General features: G+C 43.1%; 1 protein-coding gene across 2 annotated transcripts in view; it reads left to right on the forward strand.

Annotated features, from left to right (window-relative positions):
* Positions 1–11,562, forward strand: part of dag1 (dystroglycan 1) — a 72,180-nt gene extending 60,618 nt beyond the window's left edge. For both annotated transcript variants that reach the window (XM_014168312.3, XM_014168313.3), the window contains exon 3: positions 4,796–11,562. In XM_014168312.3, the coding sequence (XP_014023787.1) occupies positions 4,796–7,069 (2,274 nt within the window). In that variant the 3' untranslated portion in view covers positions 7,070–11,562. The remainder of the gene's footprint in view (positions 1–4,795) is intronic.
* Positions 11,563–21,961: the final 10,399 nt, after the last annotated feature.

Genomic DNA, 21,961 nt, shown 5'->3' on the forward strand with positions numbered 1-21,961 from the left:
CAGACCAGAACAGAAAGAGTTTCACTGACAGTGAGTCATTCCTGAGGCGAAGCAGCATTAGTCTGTGGGTCTGACAGGATGGGTACACTGAAGGGGAGTTTAAGTTACTCCAGTCATCTTAGTTCACTCTGTGTTTGTGTCCCAAATGGCACCCTATTCCCTATATAGTGCACTACTTTGACCAGAGCATATGAGCCCTGGTCAAAACTAGTGTAATAAATAGGGAATAGGGTGCCATTTGGGACAATCTCAGTGACAGGGCCAGCTAACAGAGAACAGGACACAGACCACTTATAACCCACTATTATTCTGTGTGTGTGTGCTATTCTGCAGACTTCAAGCTCTAAAGTCTTCAATGTACTCAGTAGCTTTTCTTTCTCCCTCCTCGTTATTCTTTTTCTCCCTTCTCCTTCCACCTTGTCTCTCTCTTCGTCACTACAGGAGTTGAACTAAGGCCAGCTTCTCCTTCCACGGTGTCTCTCTCTTCATCACTACAGGAGTTGAACTAAGGCCAGCTTCTCCTTCCACCTTGCCTCTCTCTTCATCACTACAGGAGTTGAACTAAGGCCAGCTTCTCCTTCCACCTTGTCTCTCTCTTCATCACTACAGGAGTTGAACTAAGGCCAGCTTCTCCTTCCACCTTGTCTCTCTCTTCATCACTACAGGAGTTGAACTAAGGCCAGCATCTCCTTCCACCTTGTCTCTCTCTTCATCACTACAGGAGTTGAACTAAGGCCAGCTTCTCCTCGTTCTCCTTGTGAATAACTATGTATTAGTGTATCTGCAAGCAAATGTTGTTGATTTACCTGAGGGGGAGAGAAACTAGAGTGAACTGGGGGCCTGGAGTATCTCTGTCTCTGTCTCTCATTCTGTCTCTCTCTCTCTCTCTTTCTTTCTCTCTATGTCTCTGTATTTCTTTCTCTCCCTCACTCTCTGTTCTCTCTCTCTCTCTGTCTCTCTCCATCTCTGTCTCTCTCTCAATTCAATTCGAAGAGCTTTATTGACATGGGAAACATGTTTACATTGCCAAAGCAAGTTACATTTCTCTCTGTCTCTCTCTCTCTGTCTCTCTCTCTCCCTTGTCTCTGTCTCCCTCATCTCTGTCTCTCTATCTCTGTCTCTCTCTCTATCTCTTTCTTTCTCTCTGGCTCCTCAGTAGTATAGCTCTATAGTATAGCTCTGTATGTGTGTGTGGGTGAGAATAGATCACTAGATTTTAATGACAAACCATATTTTTTTCTGAAATTGCCCTCAATTACCGTCACAGGGTGTTTTTATCATTCTGTGATTATTCAGTATTGACATCATCAGAATATTTCCCGACACAGCCTAGATATAATTTTCCATGATCCACAGTTTCCCACAGTGGAAAGTAAAACAAGAAAGGTTGTATTTCAGGACAGAGTAATATCACTCTACTGCTGAACATCACTAGAATACAGTGATATAAATGTTTAAAAGTTTCAAATGGGCTGGATTGGAGAGTGACTAGTCTTTCATAAACATCCGACTGCCTGACTGCCTGCCTAGCTACCACTCTAACGGAGTCCCTCTCTTCCTCTCCTCTCCTTCACTCACATTTTCCAGTGGAAAGAATCAGCTGTGCCAATAACTCGCCACCCTCCCTCCCTCCCTATGTTTCAGCCTCTCTGTCCCTCCCTCCCTCCCTCCCTATGTTTCAGCCTCTCTGTCCCTCCCTCCCTCCCTCCCTATGTTTCAGCCTCTCTGTCCCTCCCTCCCTCCCTATGTTTCAGCCTCTCTGTCCCTCCCTCCCTCCCTCCCTATGTTTCAGCCTCTCTGTCCCTCCCTCCCTCCCTATGTTTCAGCCTCTCTGTCCCTCCCTCCCTCCCTATGTTTCAGCCTCTCTGTCCCTCCCTCCCTCTCTACATTTCAGCCTCTCTGTCCCACCCTCCCTCCCTCCCTATGTTTCAGCCTCTCTATCCCACCCTCCCTCTCTACATTTCAGTCCTTCACCAAATCATATCACAAAGACATGCCAAGTCAGTCAGTCAGTCAGTCCATCTCTCTTTCATATGAATGTTATCTGTTTGGCTGTCGACACGGCTGTGACCGTGGGTGCCTTTTCCCTCCCTGGCGGCTACTGAATATCAAATCCGTTATACCTAAATTATGGTGGTGTGGATTGATCGACGGCTGAGGATATCATTAATGAAAACAGTTAAAGGATGTCTTAGATACTTAGATATTGATTAGGCCTGATGCATTGGGTGATTGGACCCACCCTCACTCATCTAGTTCTCATCCATTCCTCTTTTTCCTCCGTCACGTCGTAGATTCCTCTTCTCCCCATGCAATGTTAGATATCAGAGAAGCTGATAGTCAGAGAAGCTGATAGTCAGAGACGCTGATCGTCACAGTGGGTTTCAACGGTGGGTTTTGGGGCTATGAGCAGAAATCAGTACACTATTCATCAAACAGTTAGCGGAGAAGTCCCAAATGGCACCCTATTCCCTACAGTGGGTGGCTATGGGCCCTGGTCAGAGGTAGTGCACTATTATAGGGAATAGGGTGCCATTGGGGACACTATAGTTAGTGTCTTTGATGAGATTAACAACCCCCTGGTTTAATTAACTTCACTATTAAAGTGGGGAGAAAGGGGGCAGAGCAGCTGCCTCCTGCTGTGTATTCATCATCTCACACACACCACACACACACACACACACACACACACACACACACACACACACACACACACACACACACACCACACACACACTTCACAGACATCATCTCATCATCTCCTGGTGATATCAGCCAAAGGCTTTTGGATACATCACCGCTTTACCCATCACCATAGTTGTCAAATGCAACGGTAGGAGGTGGAGGAGTGTTAATGGGGGAAGTGGGGGAGTGTGTGTGTGTGTGTAAGTGTGTGTGTGTGTGTTTAGGTCTATGTGTTCATGTGTGTCAGTGCGTATGTGTGTACAAGTGTACTTGCTTCCTTGTGTCTGTACCTACGTGAGTGTGTGCATGCCAGTGTGTGTGTGTGTGTGTGTGTGTGTGTGTGTGTGTGTGTGTGTGTGTGTGTGTGTGTGTGTGTGTTCATTCGCCTGTCCATTTGTGTGTGTCTAAAAACAGGAGGCTGAGGGACTGAACGCTGTAAAAAGCCCAGCTGCTGTTTCCTGTCCCTGGTGATGGCTGTGTATTGGTTAGACCATTAATGATCCATCTTGGGAACACTGGGCTCTACATAATTTATCAACTATACGATTTATCATCCGCAAAATTAACTTGTTGGTTGGAGCTAGGAGGGAATCAGAGAAAGCATTAGTTGTTTGTTTTTTTATTTATTTGAATGCTTTGTCATTCCCCTGTGATATATTTCTCTGTGAGATTCCTGGAATGAATATAATGTCTCTAAATGCCTAATTGGTTATGCTAAGTTCTTGTGTTAGCTGTATTAGACAATGTGCATCCCAAGTCTTATTTGTGATGTTATACTGTAGCTTAGGTACCATCTAAATAACATGCCTAGAGGTTTCATGCACAAATGGCTAAATTCAATATAGTCTTATTTGAATTGATCGTGTCTTATTTTATCCCACAAATTGATAGACGATAGTCTGTCCCCTGAGTTTGATGCCTCTGAAACATGCTTCTAGAAAATAGTCTGTCCCCTGAGTTTGATAACTGAAACATGCTTCTAGAAAATAGTCTGTCCCCTGAGTTTGATAACTGAAACATGCTTCTAGAAAATAGTCCGTCCCCTGAGTTTGATGCCTCTGAAACATGCTTGTAGAAAATAGTCTGCCCCCTGAGTTTGATGCCTCTGAAACATGCTTGTAGAAAATAGTCCATCCACTGAGTTTGATGCCTCTGAAACATGCTTGTAGAAAATAGTCCGTCTCCTGAGTTTAATACCTCTGAAACATGCCTATAGAAAATAGTCCGTCCCCTGAGTTTGATGCCTGAAACATGCTTATAGAAAATAGTCCGTCCCCTGAGTTTGATGCCTCTGAAACATGCTTGTAGAAAATAGTCCATCCCCTGAGTTTGATGCCTCTGAAACATGCTTCTAGAAAATAGTCTGTCCCCTGAGTTTGATACCTCTGAAACATGCTTGTAGAAAATAGTCCGTCCCCTGAGTTTGATGCCTCTGAAACATGCTTGTAGAAAATAATCCGTCCCCCGAGTTTGATGCCTCTGAAACATGCTTGTAGAAAATAGTCCGTCCCCTGAGTTTGATGCCTCTGGAACTTGCTCTTCTTTGTTCCCTTCTTTCTTATCAGTAAATGTTCATGGGACTTAAACCAGTAGTAGAACTAGGTTACTTACAGTAGATGTCGTAACCACACTGGTTATATGGAAGATATTTTATGTACAGTTTTATGTTGAATCGTGTTCTCTCTCACCTTTAAAGGTGTCAAGAAACCTAGATTTGCACTAATCGGAAAGTTGAAGTTGTGTGAAGTAACAGCGTTGTACATTTTTAATGATTGCCTCAACATTTATAGATTTTGTTTTGCACAATAGCTGTTTTAAAAAGATGTTAGTGCAATACAATTTTTATCCAAATGTTATTTATGAACCAAAAAGATCAAAACAAGCCAAGATTCGATCTCTTATGTTCTTCTTCTGTATCATAATGAATTGTAAACAAGTTGTATCATCAAAGACGTAGTCATGCTGTGGGTAGAACAGAAATGGTAAATGTAGTGGGTGTAAAATTATTATTTTGCTTGTTGTTGTTGTATTTTGTTTTCTTGTATTCTATCTTAAATTATTCATCAAAACAAGAGATTTATCAACTCTGTTTATCTTTGTTTTTTTCTAGATAACTGAGTCAGGCAAGGAGACGCTACCAGCATGGCTGCACTGGGACTGGAAGAGCAACATCCTACAGGGTCTACCACTGGAGGAGGACAAGGGTGTCCACTACATCGCCGTCTCGACATCAAACGGCAGCCAGGACATCTTCTCCATTGAGGTGCACCCAGAGGAACACGCCGACCCGATCCAGCTAGCCATTCAGTCAGCATCCAACAATGAGGTCAAGCCGTTTGTCTGCGGTACAGAGGAACCGGTGACGGTGCTCACGGTGATTCTGGATGCCGACCTCACTAAGATGAGCTCCAGGCAGAGGGTGGAGCTGCTGAGTAAGATGAAGAAGTTCTCTGGCGTGGCGCTCCAGCACATGAAGATACTTCCCGTGGTCAACAACAGATTGTTCGACATGACCGCCTTCATGGCCGGACCGGGAAATGCCAAAAAGGTGGTGGAGAACGGAGCCCTGTTATCCTGGAAGCTGGGCTGTTCCCTAGACCAGAGTAATGTCCCCAACATCAGCAGCGTCCAGGCGCCGGCGAAAGAAGGCACTATGTCTGCTCAGCTGGGATACCCTGTGGTCGGTTGGCACATCGCCAACAAGAAGCCTCATATCCCCAAACGGGTGAGGCGCCAGCTCAACAATACCCCTACCCCTGTTCTTGTTGTGCTTCCTCCAACGTCTGTTGTTGAGCCCCCTATTCGCATTGTACCCACCCTGTCATCACCTGCCATTGCTGCCCCCACAGACAGCTCTGCCCCACCCATGAGAGGACCTGTGCCCTTGCCCATGAAGCCCACAATCCGTGTCAGAGACTCCTATGCCCACACTCCCACTCAGGGTGCACCCCTGCCAACCAGAGTGATGGAGTCCACTAGTACCATCTCCATTCAACCCACCATGACCAGGCATACTGTTGTGGAAGCCACACCGACACTCCCTCCACCCACCACCGTTGCCACCAGAAAGCCAACCAAGAAACCAAAGAGACCGAAGACCACTCCGATTCCAAGGGAGCCCAAGACCACCACAGCCAAACCAGCCAGGCGCACAACCCCTTCGTCCATCGTGCCTGACCCAAGAAATGAGAAACCAGATCTCCGCAACCCCATCGATCAGGTCAATGCCTTCGTGGGCACATACTTTGAAGTGAAGATCCCATCCGATACATTCTTTGACAAGGAGGACGGTACAACAGACAAACTAAGGTTGACCTTGAGGATGAACCACAACGAAGTTGTTGGGGACGACTCCTGGATACAGTTTAATAGCACAAGCCAGCTGCTGTACGGTCTTCCAGACTCAAATCACGTTGGGAAGCACGAGTACTTCATGCAGGCCACCGATAAGGGAGGTCTGAATGCGATCGACGCCTTCGAGGTCCGTGTGAACCGCTGGGCATCCAACGATAAGTCCCCGGTCCTGTTCCAGGCCCGCTTACACGGAGAACCTCGCCTGGTGACCAATGACATCCACAAGAAGATTCTGCTTATCAAGAAGCTGGCGTACTCGTTCGGTGACCGCAACAGCAGCACGGTCACCCTGAGGAACATCACCAAAGGATCCATCGTGGTGGAGTGGACCAACAACAGCCTCCAGCAGAACCCCTGTCCCAAGGAGCAGATTCAGACCATGTCCAGGAGGATCTCTGACGCCCAGGGAAGACCCTCCCAGACCTTCATCTCCGCCATGGAACCGGACTTCATACCCATCAGCATCAAGGTCAAAGGAACGGGCGCCTGCCGGAACTACATGTTTGTCCCGCCTGGTGAAATCACTATCCCTATCCCCCCGGCTGTCACGCCAGCGCTAGGCACCGGACGCCAGAGCACAGACGACGTCTACCTCCACACGGTGATTCCGGCCGTGGTGGTGGCGGCCATCTTGCTGATCGCTGGCATCATCGCCATGATCTGCTACCGCAAGAAGCGCAAGGGCAAGCTGACCATCGAGGATCAGGCTACCTTCATCAAGAAGGGGGTGCCCATAATCTTCGCAGACGAGCTTGACGACTCCAAGCCGCCTCCGTCCTCCTCCATGCCCCTCATCCTGCAGGAGGAGAAACCCCCTCTTCCCCCACCGGAGTACCCCAACATGGCCAGTCCAGAGACCACCCCCCTGAACCAGGACCTTCTGGGTGAGTACACGGCTCTGAGGGACGAGGACCCCAACGCGCCCCCCTACCAGCCCCCGCCCCCCTTCACCGCACCCATGGAAGGTAAAGGATCTCGTCCAAAGAACATGACCCCTTACAGATCCCCACCACCTTACGTGCCACCCTAAGGGTTTAGCAGGCTCCTCCAGAGAAGGAGGAGGGAAGCAGGGGGACTTGTAACGGTCTCAATCCAGTGTCTTTTTCGAAATAAGGGGTGGGAGGAGAAGGACAAAGTGGGAACAAACTTTTGGATTTTGGGTTGGGAGGGTTTTGGGGTGATCTGATTGAGTCTGAGTTGAAGTTGTTGGAAAGATGGGAGGGAGGGAGAACTAGATGTTAGCCGCGGCGACAGTAGCCACAAAAAGGACACTATTCAGTCTGTCATCTCATTGGCTACAGCTGAATGGCTAGTTTGGGAAGACACGCCCCTCTGGTCCCAGTGCTTTTTTTTGTTCTCCGTTTGAAACTAAATGGGCTTTTGTTTTATTTTAGGTATTTGTTTAGCTTATTTTTTTTTTTATTTTTTTTTTTGGGGGGGGGGCGGGCTGACTTCAAACGAAATCAAACGACTTGCTTAACAGCACTCTTTTTATGTTATTTTATCTTGAATAATACAAGAAGATAATAAACAAACACACTGCAGGCAAAAAGGTTTTTAATAGAGAGAGAGAGTTCTATGAATAAAAACAGAAACAACATAATCATGTGGATCTGCACCAGCCCTGCAGCTAGCCCTGCAGCTAGCCCTGCAGCTAGCCCTGCAACCAGCCAGACAGACAACACAGTGGCTTGTCAGGCGGTGGGTCAGTGTTTCGAGTCAATAAGGTTTGCCTTTTAACACTAATTGTATATTTGTATCCTTATTCACACAATGTCTAGTCAAGATGATCATAACAAAGTTAGCCTAATAAATCATTAGAAATTTGTTTAAAAAACGTTATGTTTGTTTTATTAGTTTTGTTTTTAAATCCACTGTATATCTGGATGGTTCAGATAGATAGATAGATAGGTAGGTAGGTAGGTAGGTAGGTAGGTATACAGGATCTCTCCCTCGATCAGAAAGGAATGGTAAACCAAGTAGGTAGACCCAGCCCAGTCAGGACTAAACAAGCAAACATTACCGTTAGCTAATGTTAGCACGTAGGGCAACCATGACAACTGTGATTCTACAACAGCCTGGCCCAGTTATTATCAGATGTATAGTTTTGACTTGAAGCTCAATGATTTTTACCTTGCCTGGGTTTCCCGAAGCCACCCAAAATCATTCAAGAGGGAAGTACAATGCAATGTCCCTCTTTATTATTATTATTATTTAAAATGTGTCCCCTATCCGAATATGATCATAACATTGACAATTTGAATGCCATGTTGCCTTTATGGTGATGCGATGTGTCTTCTGTATATAGCTATCGATCGGCCTGTTGAAATAATATTAAGTGTATTTATACTTCAAAAATGTTTGTGTAAATCAGATATGGAAAAAGCCTCCTGCAGTTTATTTTAGACAAGGAGTAATTATTTTTTTATGTAGTGATGATGATGCTCTTGTTCTCACAGTTTATGCGGGAAACAGTTCATTGCTGTTGAGAGTGATTTAGAACTTCCTGAAAGGGATACAATCTTTATTCACAACTCAAAGGTCATTGGGAGGGGAGGGGAGGGGAGGAGACGAGAGGAGAGGAGAGGTCTGAAGAACAAGATCACCAGAAAACACTGAACAAAATGGTGGATAAAATCTCTATCTAATTTTTTTACAAAGTTTTTGATACAGCCTCAAATTGTTAAAAAAAAAATAGAGAAATAAATAAATAGTGTATTGCAATTCGTTCAATCTTAGCGTAGATAATTGATTCTTCAATATGTACCTTTTCTCATGGGTCACCTATTTCAAGTGATTTTTTTGTTGTTGACATATTATCAAATGTATTATCATGTTTTTCCCCATTGAGTTTTGACTTTGAAAGTGACCCTTTGCAATAATGTAAGATGCTGTCCGGTGGAGGTGAGTGGTCAATGCAGGTTAGATGAGTGTACTACCAAAATGAGTGGTGATGAGAAAACCCACATAATGATGATGATTAACCCACATAATGATGATGATGATGAACCCACATAATGATGATGTACACGCATAATGATGATGATGAACCCACATAATGATGATGATGTACCCGCATAATGATGATGATGTTCACACATAATGATGATGATGTACACGCATAATGATGATGATGTTCCCCCCCCCAAAATGATGATGATGATCCCAACATAATGATGATGATGTACCCACATGTAGTTTGTTTTTGCTAGATACCAAGTGTTGCTTTTTTAGTGTGCATTTATCATGAAAGCCAGTCTCCGTCTATCTACAGTATGTCCAGACAATTCGTCCTTCTTCACACGTTTGAAATTCTAATCCTCTATACAATTATCGGAGGGGATCATGATGTGTTACACTGGCACACTGCTGCTGCCATACCTTATAATATATAGCTTTATTTTTAGTGATGAGCTTCGGTTATAATCGGTTCTCTAATGCTTTCACTTACCCCTTGATGAGTCTACATGTCAACGTCAACAGAGGTTTCAGTAAAATGTGTATCCATCATAGAGTTAGTTAGAGGACTCATCTTTGTATCTGTCCAATTATGGCATCTATGATAGCACAATTTTCATTCAAAAATGGGTTATATCCATGATGAGTTCTCTAAACCATCTCTATGGGGTCCATCTGTCAGGTCTGACTGTCAGCCCTTTGAGACCCTGACTCCAGTCACTATAGCTGGATAATAGTCCACTAAACTGGTGTTATTAATCTGACCAGATAAACATTTGATCTGGAACCATGTTGTAAATCTCCTTTCCATCACACTCAGCACCATGAAATACAGATACAGTATCTTATTGATTAATATGTAAATAACTTGCTGATACCTCCTCTGCGTCTCCACACATCATCAAAGTCATTTCTGCTGTGTTTGATTTTAGAAGGAAACTGGTAGGTGTAAACAGCCCACTGTATTTCCCAATTAGAGTTGGTAGTTACTAAAAGACAGAAAGACATAATTACGGAGACTGATGCAGATTTTTGATTGAGATTCATAGATATGTAGACACCACAAGGACATTTTCTTTCAGGCCTTTGTTTGTTTTTATATATATATATATATATATATATATATATATATATATATATATATATATATATATATATATATATATATATATATATAAATTGTGGCGTAGTCCTTCAGCATTAAGGTCACTTCACTAGACTAGCAAAGAATCAGGTTTAGTTATACTGAGTCAAATCTTAAATTACATATCCGTAACACAATTAAGCGTAAATCTCCATTTGATTCCACAATTATGAGGATATAATGGCCTGATTTACGTGAAAGTTTAACGGAGAAAAAAACCAAAGATGTAAAAAGGTGAAATAGCAGTCATTCACTACAACTTGTTCAAATGCCTTGTTGACAGAATATCTTTTTAGCTGTCTGTTACATTTCAGTATTTCAGTTACATTTCAGATGTTAGCAACAGCATTGCAAAGGATATGGATTCAACAAAAACACATTGTTCTTTTAATTTAGAACCCGATAGCTGTCCTGGGGGATACGTTTTGTTTAAGCCGAGGGAGGAGTACAATCCAACCCGTTAGGTTCCATACGATTACAGATAGCTGCCTTTCGGTTTCGGTACGGTTCTTGGAACATAGAAGGGAATGATCATATCATAATGTCATCTGTATTATTCCATCGTTTTGTTGTTCTTTCATCGGCTTCCATTTTGGATTCTACTTTCGTCAGCTTCCATTTTGGATTCTACTTTTGTCAGCTTCCATTTCTGCCAATTTGAAATTTAGGGATTGGCGTGTCAAATCAAATCAGCCTTAAATGCATTTCTTATTCATACGCAGCAAGCAGCACTGACTGAAAGCTTCCTATGCTCTGAGGGGCAGATTGTACTATATTTTGTTGTTCGCTAAAGAGAATATGTAGTCTTGATTTAGTTTTTATGTTCATGAGTAAATGAGTCCTTACAACTGGAATGATAATGGTAATAATAATAGTAATAGTATTGATGATGATTATAATAATTACAATAATAATATGTTTACCATAATGGTTTCTGGGGGACATTCTCTACTGTGTTTGTCCTTCATTTTTATGTCATTTTGTTAATGAAATACTTGTTTTCCCACCACCTTCCTAATACCAATAGGGACGTCTCTGGTTCGCAAACAAAATGATTGCCAAAACAACAGCGCAGTGAAAAGTTATGGGCTTGACTTAAACAAGTTGGCGTATATCAGACACACATTCAATTAACATGCTAAAAACAAGAGGGCAGGAGAGAAAATGAAGTGATAAGTAATAAATAAATACACAGAGATGAAATGCAAAGAGAGTCAGAAAACCTGACAATTGTCCTTGACCACAGGGAACTTACAACCTAGAAAAGAGGGTCGTACTTACGTATGAATACTTGAGTAAAGAATGCATGGTAAAAAAAAAAAGAATTTGTATTATTCTGTGTTTTAATAGCATTGTATTGTTTATGACACTAGACACTGTATGTTGAAATGTTGTATTAAAAAAAAAGTGTTTCCAACCAATTTATTACTGTGACTTTCATCTCTTGTTGGTTGTTTGCTCTTCTACCGTCATTAATGTTTCATCCTTGACAGACAGACACTCTTCTTTGAACACCTGGTCAGTTCTAGGCTCACAACACACATGTATCTTAACTGCATGCGTTTGATACTCAGAACTATCAGTCCAACCTTTAATAACCAATACCCATATTGAACCCAAGACACTGTAAGACGCAGCAGTATTTGTCGGTTTTCGTGTAGTCCAGACATCCCTCAAGCTACCTTTTTATAGCTAACATATTAGGAATTAGAAGGATTTATTTTCTCTGGCTGTGACATTGCAGAGAGGGTTGTGTGGGCAAGGTGACGGTGTCTTTCAACCGAAAAGACGAGGAATATGTATGAAGATAAAAGCTGAGTGCAATACCGTCTCTAACTGACAGTAAACCTTGACATTGATTTTGACTGTTTGACAGCATTGTCTAGCAGCCTAGAAGAATGTTTATTTTTTTACAATGTTTTTTTTGTTCTGCTCTTGTGTGGTCCCCTATCAACACTATTCTACACCCTTGTAGTGGTCCCCTATCAACACTATTCTACACCCTTGTAGTGGTCCCCTATCAACACTATTCTACACCCTTGGAGTGGTCCCCTAGCAACACTATTCTACACCCTTGGAGTGGTCCTCTATCAACACTATTCTACACCCTTGGAGTGGTCCCCTATCAACACTATTCTACACCCTTGTAGTGGTCCCTTATCAACACTATTCTACACCCTTGTAGTGGTCCCCTATCAACACTATTCTACACCCTTGGAGTGGTCCCCTATCAACACTATTCGACACCCTTGGAGTGGTCCCCTATCAACACTATTCTACACCCTTGGAGTGGTCCCCTATCAACACTATTCTACACCCTTGTAGTGGTCCCCTATCAACACTATTCTACACCCTTGGAGTGGTCCTCTATCAACACTATTCTACATCCTTGTAGTGGTCCCCTATCAACACTATTCTACACCCTTGTAGTGGTCCCTTATCAACACTATTCTACACCCTTGTAGTGGTCCCCTATCAACACTATTCTACACCCTTGGAGTGGTCCCCTATCAACACTATTCTATACCCTTGTAGTGGTCCCCTATCAACACTATTCTACACCCTTGGAGTGGTCCCCTATCAGCACTATTCTATACCCTTGGAGTGGTCCCCTATCAACACTATTCTATACCCTTGTAGTGGTCCCCTATCAACACTATTCTATACCCTTGGAGTGTTAAACTAACAAGGAAGATGTTATTACATTCTACAGTACATGGACTCTATATTAAATGTGTCTTTCCGTGATTCCTTGCATCGCATCTCATTTTTTACATTTTACATTTTAGTCATTTAGCAGACGCTCTTATCCAGAGCGACTTACAGTAGTGAATACATACATTTCATTTTTTTTTTGTAACATGGTGATCTCCTCGCCTCCTTCGCCACCATATTGGTGGAGGAAGTCCAAGGTCCCTCCCTTCTGAACTTCTCCAATGCGTTTTGAGAGGGAGACAGGGAGAAAGGGACGCGTTTAATCTGAGAAAGATGAATTTTCTGTAGAAATAGCCAGGGATCCTATAAACTCTGTTACAAACCAATATTCTATTGCACATCACACTGACAGATAATATGTTTTGCATCCCAAATGACACCCTATTCCCTATATAGTGCACTACATTTTGTCTAAGGGCTCTGGTCTAAAGGTGTGCTCTATATAGGGAAAAGGGTGCCATTTATTGTTCATCCAGAATAGACTGAGAACAGAAGACATCCCTGGAGTGTAACGATGCTGTGTGTGTCTCATTAATTCACACCTTAACACACACACACACACACACACACACACACCTCAACACACACACACACACACCTCCCAGACAACTCACACCTTTTCATACACACACACACACAACTCCCAGACACCTCACACACACACACCTCCCAGACAACTCCCACACACCCCCGACACCTCCCAGACACCTCACACACACACACACACACACACACCCAGACACTTCACACACCCACCTCCCAGACACCTCACACACACACCCTCACACACACCTCCCAGACACCTCACACACACACACACCTCACACACACCTCCCAGACACCTCACACACACACACACACACACACACACACACCTCACACACACCTCCCAGACACCTCACACACACACACACCTCCCAGACACCTCACACACACACCTCCCAGACACCTCACACACACACCTCCCAGACACCTCCCAGACACCTCACACACACACACCTCACACACACCTCACACACACACACCTCACACACACCTCCCAGACACCTCACACACACACACACCTCACACACACCTCCCAGACACCTCACACACACACACACACACACACACCTCACACACACCTCCCAGACACCTCACACACACACACACCTCCCACACACCTCCCAGACACCTCCCAGACACCTCACACACACACACACACACACACACCACACACACACACACCTCACACACACCTCCCAGACACCTCACACACACACACCCCCAGACACCTCACACACACACCTCCCAAACACCTCACACACACACCTCCCAGACACCTCCCACGCACACCTCACACACACACCTCCCAACACCTCACACCACACCTCCCAGACACCTCCCAGACACCTCACACACACACCTCCCAAACACCTCACACACACACCTCACACACACACTTCCCAAACACCTCACACACACCTCCCAGACACCTCACACACACACCAAACACACATCTCACACAATCCTCAAACACACTTCACACACACATAACTCACACAAGCTTCAAGTTCCTTGGTGTCCACATCGCCAACAAAATAACGTGGTCCAAGCACACCAAGACAGTCGTGAAGAGGGCGCAACAAAACCTATTCCCCCTCTACAGCTGCTCCATCCTATTTCCCCTCTACAGCTGCTCCATCGAGAGCATCCTGACTGGTTGCATCACTGCCTGGTATGGCAACTGCTTGGCCTCCGACCGCAAGGCACTACAGAGGGTAGTGCGTAGGGCCCAGTACATCACTGGGGCCAAGCTTCCTCCATCCAGGACCTTTATACCAGGCGGTGTCAGAGGAAGGCCCTAAAAATTGTCAAAGACTCCAGCCACCCTAGTCACAGCCTGTTCTCTCCGCTACCGCACGGCAAGCGGTACCGGAGCGCCAAGTGTAGGTCCAAGAGGCTTCTAAACAGCTTCTACCCCCAAGCCATAAGACTCCTGAACAGCTAATCAAATGGCTACCCAGACTATTTGCATTGCTCTTTTACGCTGCTGCTACTCTCTGTTATTATCTATGCATAGTCACTTCAATAACTCGACCTACATGTGCATATTGCCTCAATTACCTTGACTAACCGGTGCCCCCTCATATAGCCTCGCTATTGTTATTTTACTGCTGCTCTTTAATTATTTGTTACTTTTATTTCTTATTCATACATTTAAAAAAAATAGAACTGCATTGTTGGTTAAGGACTTGTAAGTAAGCATTTCACTGTGAGGTGAAAAATACCTATTGTATTCGGCGCATGTGACAAATAAACTTTGATTTGATTTATAATAAGAGACTTCACAGGTGCATTGCACTTGGGAACATCCCAACTAACACCCTAATCCTTTTATAGTGCACAACGTTTGACCAGGGTGTATAGAGCTCTGGTCAAAAGTAGAGCATTATAAAGGGAATAGGGTTCAGTTTGGGACGTCTTCTACAAAAAAAAAAATGTGTAAACAGCAAGTAACAGTTTTTTTTCATGACATGTTTGCCACATTCTCCCTATACTGGGATGAGTTTACTATGCTCTACTATGCCCTTTTTCATACAGAGTTGACTGGTTCTAAGAGATAGGTCTAGCCTACAGATGTCAGATATACATTTCAGACAGTTTGCTACAGCAGGAAAATAATCCTGCAGCAACAGGAAATGTGAATTATTGTGTGGATTATAATTATACATTGTTCATAAGGGGAAAAAAAATGGAAATTACGATCCTTTATAAACCTCACACACACACACTACAAGTTTCACATTTCCTGCATTGCAGAAAAGTTCTGTAACATGGTGATCAAATTAAGATTCTACATCTGTAGTAGGCGGTATTACAACGTGAAAAGTACACACAGAATGAGAAGTACTATATAGAATCTGTTTGTCAGTAATACAAATATCCCTTTCCTGTTCTTCATCTGTGCTGTCAATAAAGCTTGATTCGCTGTGAAAAAATATGAACATAATAAAATGGTTAATATATTTGGCATTGGTGCAGTAAACCATTTTGCTCTCTTTTGTAAGCTATATTTACTATACTATACTACGTTAAATGATCCATATTAGGTTGTGGTGGTGACGAGTTATCAAATCCTTACTTTTTTTTGTTTTTTTATTGCCTCGCCTGGACTGACACACACACACACGTCACAGACTAATTATTATGATTGAGATGTGTGTCTAAGCATTTCAATATGAATTGTATGTGAGTAGAATGTCTATACTGACTATAATGTGCATTGGCTATCTGTCCTCCTTAGACACTGTCTCTGTGTAGGTAGACTGAGAGCCCCAAAGAAAGGTACTGCTATTTGTTTAGATAACATTGTATGTTTCTTTCACACCTAAATGGAGATGTAGTGATAATCATGTCGAGAAAGTGACAAGGGAAGCGGCACAGAAATGATTTTGCATGTAAAATGATTAGATTTTCACTTCTCATATCTTTCCTTCATGCCACTTTAACATGAGAATAGGCTACCGCAGAGGTTGGTAAATGTGGACAGGGTAAGTCATTGACAGAGCTCAAAACGTAAGAGAGAGCACTGTCATCACCCGCTCTGTCTCAAGATCTTTTCAGCATATCCTGTTTCACCTTGGCTTTCATAAAGGACAATATCATGTAGTCAGTCAGTGAAACAGTCAATCAGTGAAACAGTCATTCGGTTTGTGAAACAGTCAGTCAGTGAAACAGTCATTCAGTCAGTCAGTGAAACAGTCAGTCAGTCAGTCAGTCAGTGAAACAGTCAGTCAGTGAAACATTCAGTCAGTAGAGTCAGTCAGTCACTAAAACAGTCGGTCAGTCAGTGAAACAGTCGGTCAGTAAAACAGTCAGTCAATGAAACAGTCAGTCAGTAAAACAGTCGGTCAGTCAGTGAAACAGTCGGTCAGTAAAACAGTCAGTCAATGAAACAGTCAGTCAGTAAAACAGTCGGTCAGTCAGTGAAACAGTCGGTCAGTAAAACAGTCAGTCAATGAAACAGTCAGTCAGTAAAACAGTCGGTCAGTCAGTGAAACAGTCAGTCAGTCAGTAAAACAGTCGGTCAGTCAGTCAGTCAGTGAAACAGTCGGTCAGACAGTCAGTCAGTCAGTCAGTGAAACAGTCGGTCAGTCAGTGAAACAGTCGGTCAGTCAGTGAAACAGTCAGTCACATTGAGATGTCCTTGACTTAGGGCAGTCTTAAGAGAGATAGAGAGAGAGAGGGAAGTGTTTTAAGTAGTCTGTCCATCAGTAACTTACTGGACAGGATAGTGTCTGTGACGGCTGTGCTAAAATGAGAGAGAGAAGAAAATAGAGAAAAAGAGATTCCTATGCCAATAAAGCCCCTTAAATTTTAATTGAATTGAAAGAGAGAGAGAGGCAACAGGCCACATAAAGTAGCCACATTGTGCTTGTGTTTGAAGGAGAGAGTGGTATAACGAAGTCGTTGTAGACTTGGCAGATATTATCTTCAAGGTCTTGACACCTCCCTGTTGTTCCCATGTTCCGGTCCCCCTCCCATCTCCTCCTCCTTCCTCTTTTTGAACTAACTTACATTTTTATACAATCTCAGCATCCCAAATGGCACCCTATTCCCTATTTATAGAGGAAATAGGATGGAGTGCCATTTGTGATGCAGTTCTTATCATCCCCGGCTTCTCATTAACTGATTCATCCCCTCTCTCCTCCCATGTACCTCTTCCCCAGGTCCTTGTTGTTATTAAAAGATAATGTGTTCTTAGTTAGTTACTAAATAAATGAAGGGTTCATAATTGATACCATTCTTTTTCAAATACATATAACAAAAATATAAAACTGAACATGTAAAGTGTTGGTCCCATGTTTCATGAGCTGAAATAAAAGATCCCAGAAATGTTCCGTATGCACAAAAAGCTTATTTCTCTCAAATGTTATGCACACATTTGTTTACATCCCTGTTAGTGAGAATTTCTCCCTTGCCAATGATAATCCATCCACCTGACAGGTGTGGCATATCAAGAAGCTGACTAAACAGCATGATCATTACACGGGTGCACCTTGTGCTGGGGACAATAAAAGGCCACTCTAAAATTAGCAGTTTTGTAACACAACACAATGCCACAGATGTCTCAAGTTTTGAGGGAGGGTGCAATTGGCATGCTGACTGCAGGAATGTCCACCAGAGCTGTTTCTCTATTATAAGCCGCCTCCGATTTCATTCTGGAGAATTTGGCAGTACTTCCAACCGGCCTCACAACCACAGACCACGTGTATGGTGTTGTGTGGGTGAGCGGTTTGCTGATGTCAACGTTGTGAACACAGTACCCCATGGTGGCGGTGGGGTCATGGTATGGGAAGGCATACGCAACGGACATCGAACACAATTGCATTTTATTGATGGCAATTTGAATGCACAAAAAACCCATGATGAGATCCTGAGGCCCACTCTGACCAACAGATGCATATCTGTATTTACAGTTATGTGAAATCCATAGATTAGGACAAAATGCATTTATAGTGAGCTAATGCATGTACACACTACATGATCAAAAGTATGTGGACACAGACCAATATTCCTCCTCCACCAAACTTTATAGTTGGCACTATGCATTGGGTCAGGTAGCGTTCTCCTGGTATCCGCCAAACCCAGATTCGTCCGTCAAACTGCCAGATGGTGAACCGTGATTCATCACTCCAGAGAATGCATTTCCACTGCTCCAGAGTCCAATGGCAGCAAGCTTTACACCACTCCAGCCGACGCTTGTCATTCCGCATGGTGATCTTAGGCTTGTGTGCGGCTGCTCTGCCATGGAAACCCATTTCAAGAAGCTCCTGACAAACAGTCATTGTGCTGACGTTGCTTCCAGAGGCAGTTTGGAACTCTGTAGTGAATGTTGCAACCGAGGACAGACAGTTTTTACATGCTTCATCACTCAGTGGTCCCATTCTGTGAGCTTGTGTGGCCTTCATCACTGGGGCCAAGCTTCCTACCATCCAGGACCTCTATACCAGGCGGTGTCAGAGGAAGGTCCTAACAATTGTCAAAGACTCCAGCCACCCTAGTCATAGACTGTTCTCTCTGCTACCGCACGGCAAGCGCTACCGGAGCGCCAAGTCTAGGTCCAAGAGGCTTCTAAACACCTTCTACCCCCCAAGCCATAAGACTCCTGTACTTCTAGTCAAATGGCTACCCAGACTATTTGCAGTGACCCCCCCTCACACCACTGCTACTCTCTGTTGTCATCTATGCATAGTCACTTTAATAACTCTACCTACATGTACATACTATCTCAAATAACATTGACTCTGTACCAGTACCCCCCTGTATATAGTCTCGCTATTGTTATTTCACTGCTGCTCTTTAATTACTTGTTACTTTTATCGCTTATTCTTATCTGTATTTTTTTAAACTGCTTTGTTGGTTAGGGGCTTGTAAGTAAGCATTTCACTCTAAGGTTGTATTTGGCGCATGTGACTAATAAAATTTGATTTGATTTAGTGCAAACTATTTAATTTTACTGGTGTAAAGATCACAGGTCTCCCTCAACTCAGGTAAAAAATATATGTATGTATCGCTATTTTCACTTCCCTACTCAAAGTTTACCAAAGTAACCCTCTTATGTCTCTCTTTATGTAGTGTTGTGTTGCCTCTCTTGTCGTGATGTGTGTTTTGTCCTATATTTATATATTTTTAATTTTTTTCATCCCAGCCCCGTCCCCGCAGGAGGCCTTTTGCCTTTTGGTGGGCCGTCATTGTAAATAAGAATTTGTTCTTAACTGACTCCGCTAGTTAATAAAGGTTAAATAAAAACATTTTAAAACCTCTCTCTGGCTGGCCTGGGTTCCATCCTCTGCTTTCCCTCCGCGGAGTCTTGTCCAATCTGCTCTTCTTCACCTGGCTGTCAGCGGCAGCTCAACAATCCCCAACCCGTTCTCTCAATCGACCCACACCCCCAATCTACTCATGCACGCACACTCACATACAGACTCATACATACACACAGTCCATCTCTCGCCTTACCTTTCCTTGGCCTCTATTTCTTACATCTCTCAGAGAAAATGACAATTTTCGTGGTATTGCTTTGCGCACCGACTTTACTGAACTCTGGAGAAAACTAACATTGTCGCTGGGTGAGTACAACTGACAATGTGCTCTGCCCTCCATTAGACATTGTGTCTGCGGGAACTAGCTATTTTCCACTCGGTCCACTCGTCCAAGTGCCGATGCATTTGTGTCATGATGTGAACAGTACACACTTGTGTCACTACCAAAGTCTAATTGTTTTAAAATGACTGTTTTGTATTGTCTGGAAACTCACTTGTAGAATTCGCTTGAGGTAGGTCTCTTAAAAAAGAGAAGCCGTGCAAGGTTAAGAGGTGCCTAGTTATTCTTATTTTGTTTTAGATCAGGTAACATGTAACCTAACCCTGGCCCTGATATGCAATGTCTCCAAACCCCCTCTGATTTTAAATCTAGATCTGGTCTTGGTATTTTTCATTTAAATGTACGCAGCCTGTTGTCTAAAACTGATGGAGTCCGGATTTGGGCTAAATCAACTGATGCTGATGTAATTGTGTTTTCTGAAACCTGGCTCAGCGAGTCTGTTCTTGATAAGGATATTTGTTGTGTATTGCGCTCGATGTGTATTGCACATTGTAATTATTGCACTGATCGAGTTTGGTGGGGGTGTGGCTATTAATGTAAAGACTAAATTCCTTGCAAAGACTGACACTATTTATAAACAGTTGGAATTTCTTGCTTTGAATCTTGAGGTTTCAAAGGTTCCCTCTATAACTGTGATTGGCTGTTATAGACACCCCCCCTCTGCTCTCTATAACTGTGATTGGCTGTTATATACCCCCCTGTACATTTTCTTCTTCTCTGATGCACCTTATGTCTAAACTTCTTTACAGTGAAATGATCTTGATGTCTGATGTATTGTAATTCTATGAGTTGATTAACTCACCCACCTGCCCAAATCTCAAACGTCCAGAGAAATATACCCTTCTTGACTTGATATTGACAAATGTTCCACATAAATATTCTGCGGTTTGTGTTTTCTGTACTGATTCAAGTGACCATTGTGCTGTTGTTGCTGGTAGAAATATTAAGGTTCCTAAGACAAACCAACGCTTTATTCGTAAGAGACATTTTAAGAGGTTTAATTTCTTTCATGATTTGTTTTATTTTGACTGGAGCAAGATTGAGCTTATTCCTGATGTGGAAACTGCCTGGGTCCGGCAAAATTAAGGCAGTTATACAATTTAAAAAACATTACAATACATTCATAACAGATTTCACAACACACTAAGTGGGCTAACACACTATGGGGTGGCAGGTAGGTAGCCTAGTGTTTAGAGCATTGAACTAGTAACCGAAAGGTTGCAAGATCGAATCCCCGAGCTGACAAGATAAAAATCTGTCATTCTGCCGCTGAACAAGGCTGTTAACCCAGTGTTCCTAGGCTGTCATTGAAAATAAGAATTTGTTCTGAACTGACTTGCCTAGTTAAATAAAAAAAATAATACTTTTTTTTTTAAGTGTGTGCCCTCAGGCCCCTATTCCACTACCACATATCTACAACACGGAGTTAAAGGGCAGGATAATCTGTGTTTTTCTTCTGAGCTGTCTTGTATTATTCACAACCGTAATCTAGCCTGGGCTAAAGCAAGGAAATCATGTTCTGATGCTGATTGGCTTCTTTTTAGGCAGCTACGAAATAACTGTTCTTCTCTTCTCAGGAAGACCAAGTCTGAATATTTTATGTCTGTTACCACTGATAACCTGAATGATCCTAGAAAGTTTTGGAAGGCTATTAAGTCTATGTCTGGTAACAGTAATGTTATTGAAATACCACCATGTGTATTGAAGGACTCTTGCTGTATATGACAAAACTGAAATGCTGAATTGTTTCAATGAGCAACTTTGTGTCATCTGGTAGGCTGTTTGATTCAGTGTCCTCTGTCTCTGTACAACCCTGTGTGGATGAACCGGTGAGATCCAGTCCAATTTTTAGCTTTTTACCTTTCTCAGTGTAGCAGGTACATAATGCACTGAAATCCTTAGATCAGAAAAAGGCTGCAGGTCCTGCAATCTCCTGATCACTGCTTCTTAAAACTG

This window comes from Salmo salar, chromosome 22 (assembly GCF_965601325.2).
Source record: "Salmo salar chromosome 22, fSalSal1, whole genome shotgun sequence".
In the NCBI taxonomy this organism is placed as follows: domain Eukaryota; kingdom Metazoa; phylum Chordata; class Actinopteri; order Salmoniformes; family Salmonidae; genus Salmo; species Salmo salar.